Here is a 10422-nt window from a genome sequence, read left to right on the forward strand (position 1 = left end):
TATCAGATAAAGTACTACTCCCTCCGTCCCGAAATACTTGTCGGGGGAATGGATGTATCTAGACGTATTTTAGTTCTAGATACATCCATTTTTATGCATTTCTCCGACGAGTATTTCCGGACGGAGGGAGTATATATTAACGGAATAATTGTTGGATAAAACTCTGTCTGGCCAATCAAAATACTCTTTATATGGCCGGACTAAATTGGATTCCTTATTTCTAGTAGGTGTTGACAGTACCATGTAGCTGCATCTACAGAACACCAAGTGGTGATGAAAAAGTTATTGCACCGGTGCAAGCAGCTAGATTTAACTTAATCAGTTGATAAGTTGTTCAGACCTCAGACTGATCACATGAGCTTTGTTACCCAGACTTGCGAGGCAAGCAGTTTTTACACCACACAGAAATACTAGGTAACTGCCGTGGCAAAACAGTTGGGCATAAGTTGGACAAGACTGCAAATCTTTCTATCAAAATGAGTATTTTTCCACTTCCATGTGCACCAGTACAATAGAAAAGGCTGTGTGTTTCTACTCCCTCCGTCCGGAAATACTTGTCATCAAAATGAATGTATCTAGAACTAAAATGCATCTATATACATCTATTTCAATGACAAGTATTTTCGGACGGAGGGAGTACATGTTAGAACTGTCAAAAAAAAAAAAGAGAGAATATCAGAACCTATGACCACACAAATTAGAACAGTATCAGATTGAAGCTACAGAACTGATGGAGCAAAGAGAATTTCAGATTGAAGCTACAGAACAGTATCAGCATGAGAGCTCACAGAGGCCTAAACTGAAAATAACTGAACCTGGACATGGAAACACTAGAAAAGTCATTTTAACACTACTGGTCTGCTCTGAAGAAGAATTCACAAAGGTGAGCACTGGAATGGTTGCTGCAATTCACAATAAACATCATGCAGTTCAGCAAATACTTGCTGGAATGGTTGTATCCACAGCTTTATTTTCGTCTGTTCCCAGCTTGAGCTTAACTTTCCTGTGACCAAAGGTGAAAACTGACATCTTATAGAGTATGGACCCGGACACCTCACGCGGTGAATTCGTATTCAGAAGAACTTAATTTTGATTGTTATTTTGTACTGTATCTCCTAAACCACATATTAATGGAATAAAAAAAGTTGGCCAAAACATGCCTGACCAATCAAAATACGCTTAATATACTGGGACTGGAGGAGTACTTACTAAATTGGATTCAGTATTTCTAGTGAATGGACCACATGTGCGGCTGTTACAGTACTACTCCCTCGGTTCGGAATTACTCGTTCAAGAAATGAATGTATCTAGATGTATTTTAGTTGTAGATACAATGATACATCCATTTTTATGACAAGTAATTCCGAACGGAGGGAGTAGACAGTACTTGTGGCTGCATAACACCAAGTAGTCATGACTAACTTACTGTACCGTCACAAACTAGTTCTGTTGATGAGATTGTTCAGTCCCTCCGATTGATGACGCGTCACACAGAAATAGGTAGGTGAAGCAAAAGCAGTTAGGCACAAGTTGGGCAGACTCCAAAGGCAGGTGTAGCAAGTCACTGAAGCTGCATCCATTCTATGGAAATGTATATAAAAGGAGAACATCTGAACTTGATGAACACACAAACAAATTAAAACAGCATCGTTCTATGGCATATCAAGTTGCTCTGTACCAGGTGATCTTCTCAAGATCATCTTTAGTATATTGATCTAACAATTATGGGGAAAACTGCCGTTTAATTCGTATACGGAAGTAGTACTTATTTTTTGGTGTGATCTCCTCATCAGTCATCACATGCATAAGCTATATAGCATAGTAAAAGCGTAACTGTTGGTCAAAACTTTGTCTGGGTAATCAAAATATGCTTCATATATCCTGACAGAGGGAGTAATTACTAAATTGGATTCTTTATTTCTAGCAAGTACTTGCAGCTGCATCAATAGTAGAACACAGCTAGTCAGAATAACCATCATGCAAGTACAAGCACGATTAGTTGTCAGATAGCCATATTGGTGACACAAGCAGAATAACCATCATACAGAAATAGGTGACTGCAGTAGCAGCACAGTTTAGGCATAAGTTCGACACAGGATCCAGCGTCGTTCCATATGCACCAACACAACAGAGAAGTTGATAAAAGGAGAACATCTGAACTTAAGAAAACCACAAATATTAGGACAGCATCAGATTGAAACGACGGTGCCACCGACTTAAGCTGCAAAACTGGATGAAACAAACTGCCAAGTTCTACTATCATAGCATTATACTGTCATCAAGATTCATACACTACCCGGGATATATAGTGACACCATGGTGACATAAAGGCTTTAACTGAAATTAACTGAATCTGGACATGGACACATCAGACAAATCATTTAACAATACTGATATAACTCGCAGAAGCACATTTGTTCTGAAGAAGAAGGATTCAAAAAGACCATCGTTCTAAAAAGAAAAGAACATCTCAAATTCTTAACTGCTACCACTTCATGGGTGATTGCCATACTTTTCCCCACTAACTTTCTTATCAAACCAAGATGAAAGCTACATATCTCGTTTAAGGTATAAGGATCATCAGCTAGCTTGTACCTTAAGGTGTTTGGTTCGTTCTCGGACCTTTCGAATTGACAATGTAGCAACCCAGTTCTTAATGTTGTAAGTGTTTGTGGATCGTGGCAGTTTATATTTAGAGGACTGTATGTCTGTATGAGTTCATGACAATTTTGGGTCCAGGCATGTTTGTTTGTCTCAGGTTGGCATCATAGATGGGATATGCTGCTGCGGGAAATCACCTGGGCGACGTTTGCCATGGTAATGCCGTATTGTTGTTTCGAAGATAGAGACACATTTGCAGATGTAGTTTTATACCTTGAACATGCTTGACGAAAATAAGAATCGATCGCGGATCCTGTGAAAAAGATCAGCCTAAGAAGTTTTCAAAAATTGGACTGAGTTAGGACTGTTGAAATTTTAAAATAGATTTGTCGCGTTTGAGTGAATGATTGCTGGTATGCTTGTATCCAGCCTTTCTTTTTGTAGCTGCATCTACAGAGCGCCAAGTGGTGATGACAAAACTTGATGCACCGGTGCAAGCAACTTGATTAAACTTTTTTTCTCCTTTAAAAGAAAAACTAGATGAAATTTTTTTCAGTTGATAAATTGTTCAGCCCATGAGACTGATAAACATGGGCTTTGTTGGCTAGACTGCTGAGCCTAGCAGTCCACCACACAGAAATAGGTAACTGCTATAGCAAAACAGTTGTGCATAGGTTGGACAAGACTCCAAATCTTTCTACTACCAAAATGGCCATTATTCCACATCTGAAATGGTTGTATCCAGAGGGAATTTTTGTTGGCCAAAACTTTGTCTGAACAATCAAAGTAGGCTTTATATAGCCGGACTGAGAGAGTACTTACTAAATTGGATTCCTTATTTCTATTGAATAGTCCACATGTGGTGTGGTGTTACAGTAGTAGTGTAGCGAGAGAGAAAAAGGCGCTAGCCATTAATTGTGCATTTTACCACTGCACGCCTAGCATTATTAAGTGCTAGGCGTTCTGTTGTCACCTAGCGCCAAAGCACACTCGAACCATTGCACTGGTACAAGCTACTCCCTCCTTCCCAAAATAAGTGTTTCAACTTTAGTATAACTTTAGTATAAAGTTGCACTCCCTCTGTAAACTAATATAAGATTTTTTAGATCACTACAGTAGTGATCTAAAAGATTTTATAGTAGTTTACAAAGGTAGCACTAAAGTTGAGACACTTATTATTTTGGGACAGAGGGAGTATTAGATTAAACCTTTTCAGTTGATGAAAATTTTCAGCCCCTCAGATTGATAACATGAGCCTTGTTAGCCAGACTGGTGAGGCAAGCAGAACAACACACCACACAGAAAAATAGGTGACTAGCAAAACAGTTAGGCATAACTTTGAATGGACTTCAAATCTTTCTATCAAAATGAGTATTATTTTTTTCACTTCCATGTGCACCAGTACAAAAGGAAAGGCTTTGGGGTTTCCAGATGTTATAATTGTAAATTAAAAGAGAATGCAAGAAAAAAAATTGACTAGGAGAGACATGCAGCCACACTCTAACTTAGACCACAAAAATTAAAACATTATCAGATTAAAACTATAGATAGCACCGTCTTAAGCTACAGAACTGATGGAGCAAATTCTAATCAGTAAGATTCATATCTTTTAGTAAATACTTGCTGGAATGGTTGTATCCAGCATTTTTTTTTGTTCTTTTGTTCCCAGCTTGAGCTTGCCTTTCCTGTTACCGATGGTGAACACTAGACATCTTCTGGACCTAGATACTTACTTTTGATTGTGATTTTGTAGTTCCTAAACCATATATTAATAGAATAAATGTTGGTCAAAATTTGCCTGGCCAATCAAAATACACTTTATATATTGAGACTAAATCGGATTCATTACATGTGCTGCTACAGTACTAGTCTAACTGCATAACACCAAGTAGTCATGACTAAATTATTGTACCCGTACAAACTTCTTCTGTTCATAAAATTGTTCGGTCCCTCGGATTGATAACATGACCTTTGTTAGCCGTACAGGTGAGACGAGCAGAATAAGTTAGGCACAAGTTGGGCAGACTCCAGCATCGTTCTATGGCAATGTGCAGATAAAAGGAGAACATGTGAACTTGATGAACGCACAAATCAAAACATCTTTTTATGGCATGTCGAGTTGCTATCAGGTGATCTTCTCGAGATCATGTTCGGTATATTGACCTAACAATTACCGGAAAAAATGTCGTTTAATTCGTATGTTGTGATTTTTACATCACATGTTGGAGTATAGTAATAAAATAATTGCTGGTCAAAACTTTGTCTGAGCAATCAAATATGCTTCATATATCCTGACAGAGGGAATACTTACTAAATCGGATTCTTTTTTTCTAGTACTTGCAGCTGCATCAATAGTAGAACTAGAACACAGCTAGTCATAACAAAGTCATCATACAAGTACAAGCGATTAGACAATTGATCAGTCCCTCACACTGATGAGATGAGCATTGTCACATAGCCATATTGGTGAGACAGGCAGAATGATCATCACACAAAAATAGGTGACTGCAGTAGCAGAACAGTTTAGGCATAAGTTCGACGCAGGATCCAGCATCATTCCATATGCACCGACACAGCAGACAAGTGGATAAAATGAGAAATCTGAACTTTAAGAAAACCACAAATATTAGGGCAGCATCAGATCGAAACAATAGATGCCACCGACTTCGGCTGCAAAACTGTATGAAGCAAACTGCCAAATTTGATTCAGAACATTACTGTCATCAAGATTCATATTCTACGAAGTCACTCAATTAGAGACATAGTCATGCCATGGTGATGTTAAACACTAGGATATGACATATAAAAGGTAAAACAGAGCTTCAGCTTACAGAGGCCTTACTGAAAATAACTGAATCTGGACATGGACACGTAAGACAAAAATCATTTAACAGTACTGAACTAACTGGCAGAAGCCCATCTGTTCTGAAGAAGATTTCACAAAGACCATCATCATTCTAGAAAGAAAGACCATCTCAAATTCTTAACTACTGCCACTTCACTGAGTTATTGCTATACTTACGCACTAACTTCCATATTCGGCGAAAACGAGAATCTGGGAAAATCAGCCTAAGCTTTCAATCATAGGACTATGAGTGGACTGTTCAAATTTTAAGATAGATCTAACTCAGCTCTTTCTTCGGTTCCCAGCTTGAGCTTACCTTTCCTGTGGCCATCAAGGTGAACATTGAACATCTTCTGGCCCAGGACACCTCAAGATCACACGCTAACTCAGAAGTACATACTTTGATGATGATTTTATATCACGTAATTTTTCTATCAACAGAATAATCAAAATATGCTTATATAGCCGGACAGAGGGAATACTTACTAAACAGGATTCCTTGTTTCTAGTGAATAGGCCACATGTGGTGCTACAGTACTTGTTGTAGCTGCATCCACAGAACACCCAAGTGGTCATAACAAAGTTGTTGCACCGGTACAAGCAACTAGATTGAACTTTTTCAGTTGATAAATTGTTCAGCCCTCAGACCGATAAGATGAGATCTGTTAGCCAAACTGGCGAGACAGGCGGAGTAACTGAAGAACACACCACACAAAAATAGTGACAGCACCTTAAAGCAGTTAGACATAAAAGTTCAGGCAAGACTCCAAATCTTTCTACCAAAATGAGCACCGTTTGAGCTAAAATGCATGTTTTTAAATGTAGATAGAAGGAGAACGTATGAACTTTAAAACCACAAATATTGGAACAGCTTCAGGTTGAAGCAACAGAAGCCGCCCATTTGAGCTCAAAACTGGATGAAGCGAATTGCCAAATTCTACTATTATAACGTTATCACGGTAACCAAGACTCATATTCCACCAAGTCATTCAATAAGAGATACAGTCAGTCATGTCATGGTGATGTTAACACCTAACACCAGGACATGGCATAAAACAGAGTTTGCAAAGGCCTGAACTGAAAATAACTGAATCTGGACATGGACACTTAGGACAAAAAAACATTTAATGGTACTGATCTAACAGGCAGAAGCACATTTGTTCAGAAGAACATCAATCTAAAAAGAAAAACCATCTAAAATTCTTAACTACTTCTTTTTTTTAGTCTAAACACACTTTATGGATTAAACAGTAATGTTCATGGGAATACAAGATGAGTCTGGAAGATTTAGAAGCCACAAATGCCATAGTACCCCACCGAACATTGGTCATAAACTTTATACAAAAACTTTATATCACATAAACTTTGTATTAATAGAATAATCGTTGGACAAAACTCTGTCTAACCAATCAAAATACGCTTTATACATCCAGACAGAGGGAATACTTACTAAACTGGATGCTTTGTTTCTAGTGAATACAATAGCCCACATGTGGTGCCAGGCATGCTTTGGTGTCAGGCATGTTTGTCTCTGCTTGGCATGATAGATGGGATATGCTGCTGCCAGGAATCACCTGGGAGACATTTGCCACGGTAATGCCATATAGTGATTTTATACCCTTGAACAATACTCGGCGAAAACAAGAATCGGTCACGATGTTCCGTGGAAAAGGCAGCTTAAGAAGCGTTCAAACATCCGACTATGGATCAGACCTGTTCAAATTTGAAGACAGGTCTAGTGAAGTTTGAATAAACACTTGCTGGAATGGGTTGTATCCAGCCTTTCTTTTCGGTTCCCAGCTCAAGTTTCCTGTGACCATATGAAGGCAGAACACTGGACACCTTCTGGCCCAGGGCACAATCAAATCAGAAGTAATTCCTACCAAAAAGTAGTTACTTTTGATTATGCTAATAGAATAATTGTGATCGAAATGTTGTCTCACCAATCAAAATACGCTTTATATGTCAAGGACATGGTAAGTACAGTACTTACTATATTGAACTCCTCATCTAACATGTGGTGCTACAGTATTACTGCACCGGCAGGAGCAACTAGAATTGAACTTTTTCAATTGATGAAATTGTGCAGCCCCTCAGACTGATAACATGAGATTTGTTGGCCAGACTGGTGAGACAAAGCAGGATAGAGCATCACACAAGAATATTTTTCTGTGCCCGCAGCGGCACAGTTAGGCAAAGTTGGGCAAGACTCCAAATCTTTCTACCAAAATGAGCACTGTTCCACATCCATGTGCACCAACACAACACAAAAGGTTGTGTGTGCGTTTTTAGATGTGAAGATAAAATGAGAACATCTGAACCCAAACCGCAAATATTAAAACAGCATCAGATTGAAACAACAGATGCCGCAGATTTCAGCTACAAAACTGGATGAAACAAATTGCCGGATTCTACAACCATAACATTACTGTGACCAAGATTCATATTCCACCAAGTCATTCAATAAGTGGCATAATAGTCATGCCATGGTGATGTTAACACCAGGACATGACATAAAACAGAGGTTACAAAGGAAAATAACTGAACCTGGACATGGACACATGAGACAAATCAAGTAACAGTACTGATCTAACTGGCACAAGCACATCTGTTCTCAAGAAGAATTCACAAAGACCATCATTCTAAAAGGAAAAGACCATCACAAATTCTTAACTACTGCCACTTCAGGAGTGATTGCTATAGTTTCCCACTAACTTTCATATTGATCCAAGATGAAAGCTACATATATGATATATCTCAATAAAGAATTTTAGTTTGGATATTATAGTACATCAGTTTCATTGCACATCAAAGTGGCATCCTTGGCATCGACTATCGACCATATTGAAGGGTGTATATACATTAAATCATCCACAATCATATGACAGGATGGTCATGAGTTTGCACATCAAGGAGTTTAGTACTTGACAAAAATTACACAATACCAAAGAAGTTCGGACACGACGACGCTAGGCAGAAGAGTAGAAGATCTAACGATAGTAATTACGGGGATAGTTGGACCCTCCCTCAGGTCCCGCCAACTTCCTCGACGCAGACGGAGGAGGCGTGGAGGGCGCCGACACGGGTGCCGCAGCCTGACCGCTTCTTTCGTTTCCCGGTGATCATCGCCCACATCGGCTTGACCGCCTGGACCTCAGAGCTACCGCCGGCCTCCTTCGACTCATCTGCACAACAGCCCACACCCTCCACCTTGACCTCCCCTGCACAACCCCCAGCCTCCACCTTGACCTCGCCTGCAATGCTCACATCCCCAACCTTTGCCTCGCCATCACAGCCCCCGTCCTCCTCCTCCTTGACATCGCCTGCAGAGCACCAGTTCCAACCCTTGTCCTTGACCTGTGCATTGAAGGAAAGCTTCAGCCTCAGCTTCAACGGGAGGGCGAACGGCTTAGCTGGCAGAGGAGGCGGCGAGATGGCCGGCTTGGCGGGCTCGGGAGGAGGAGGCGGCGGCGGCGGCGAGGTAATCCGCTTGGCAGGCTGTGGCATGGGAAGCCGCAGGATGGTGGGCTTGGCAGGCTGCGGCATGGGAAGACGCAAGACGGTGGGCTTGGCAGGCTCTGGCGGCGGGAAGGAGAAAGGGAAGCCGTCGGCCGGGCGGCGGCTCCCGCTGATGCGGATCTTGGCGGCGTCGTAGGCGGCGGCGGCCTCCTCGGCGGTGTCGAAGGTGCCGAGCCAGAGGCGGCGGCCCTGGATCGGGTCGCGGATCTCCGAGGCGAACTTGCCCCAGCGGCGCTGGCGCACGCCGCGGTAGCGCACCGAGGGCGTGCGCGCCCCGGCGGACGGCGGCGGGTGCGGCAGCCCCGAGTCGTCCCTCCTCCCGGCCTCCATGACGCGGCGGCGCTTCTTGCGCTCCCTCCGGAGCTCCTCCTTGGTCGTCGGCATCGTGGCCAGCGGCGGCGGCGCCGACTCGTCCTCGCTGGAGGAGGAGTCGGTGGCGTCGGCGTCGTGCACGATGATCCGCACCACGCGGCCCCTCGGCTGCGCCTCCGCCGCTGCCGCGGCGGCCGCCGACTCCATCCCCGCCGCGGCGGCCAGCATGTCCAGGCTAGGGTTGGGCCCCATGCCTCGGGTCCCGGCGGGCTCAATCCATCGTCGCGCGCGATCGGGGGCTGGCGCTCAGCAGCCTCGGCGCCCCGCCATGGGAGCGCGTGCGGCGGCGGTGGGGGGAAGGGCTAGGGTTAGGGTTTCGTCGGTGGGCGGGCGGGCGGATGCGGCGGGGGCGTTGGTGGCGTGCGGTTGTGGGGTTGCGGTGGAAGCCGGAGGACGAGTGGCGGAGGAGGCGGGGGCTAAAAGCAAAAAAGGGTGGGGAGCACGGGCCGGTCGGTTCAGGGGCACTCTCGGGATTTCATTTCATTTCCCCTCCCCTCCTCCCGGGCCTGGCTCGGGAGTATCGCGCCACGGATCAAACGGAGGGCGGGGATATTCTCGAGGACTTGGCTCGGAAGAAAGAAATGGGGAGAGGCGAAATTCAAATTCGTGGGGTGGACCGAGGAGGATAAGAACGACCACTTGGAGGTTTTCAAATGGTTATTGGCATAAACCATGTGGACCAAGACTAGAAGCATCTAGTAACCAGTTTTTTTTTCCTTAAAAGATGATTCAGATCTATTATCAAAGTTTGCTGGAAGTACAGAGCACCTCAAACATACTAAAAGTTACATCGAGATTACGAGGCCACCGAACGACCACTACAACCGTCAGAACGACGCGTCGATGTTGCCGCTCCCCTACCGGAACCGGCTTGACCTTGTCGATGACAGCCAGTAAGTCTTCGCGCACGTGTCCCTGAGGACCGGCGCTCTGGAGCCGCAGTCATCGTCGTTGAACCCTTGAGTATATTTGAATCACCTAACACCAAATCTCGTCACATGAGCAGAAACCCTAACCTCACTGCCCCAAGGATACGACGGGAATCTGCACTCGGGCTCCAACCCGTCTATTCATAACCCCCCCCC

The 10422-nt window shown here is 43.5% G+C and overlaps 1 protein-coding gene across 1 annotated transcript; it reads right to left on the reverse strand.

The window, feature by feature from the left end:
* Nucleotides 1-8201: 8201 nt before the first annotated feature.
* On the reverse strand, nt 8202-9732 carry LOC119312455 (ethylene-responsive transcription factor 1-like). The gene has a single exon (XM_037588178.1). The coding sequence runs from the start codon at nt 9527-9529 to the stop codon at nt 8474-8476; it is 1056 nt and encodes a 351-aa protein (XP_037444075.1). The 5' UTR covers nt 9530-9732; the 3' UTR covers nt 8202-8473.
* Between the last annotated feature and the right edge of the window lie 690 nt (nt 9733-10422).

The sequence above is a fragment of the Triticum dicoccoides genome, chromosome 5B, assembly GCF_002162155.2.
Source record: "Triticum dicoccoides isolate Atlit2015 ecotype Zavitan chromosome 5B, WEW_v2.0, whole genome shotgun sequence".
NCBI lineage: Eukaryota > Viridiplantae > Streptophyta > Magnoliopsida > Poales > Poaceae > Triticum > Triticum dicoccoides.

Coding starts and splice junctions, on each gene's coding strand:
- LOC119312455 (XM_037588178.1), bottom strand. CDS start 9,529: ATGGGGCCCAACCCTAGCCTGGACATGCTGGCCGCCGCGGCGGGGATG.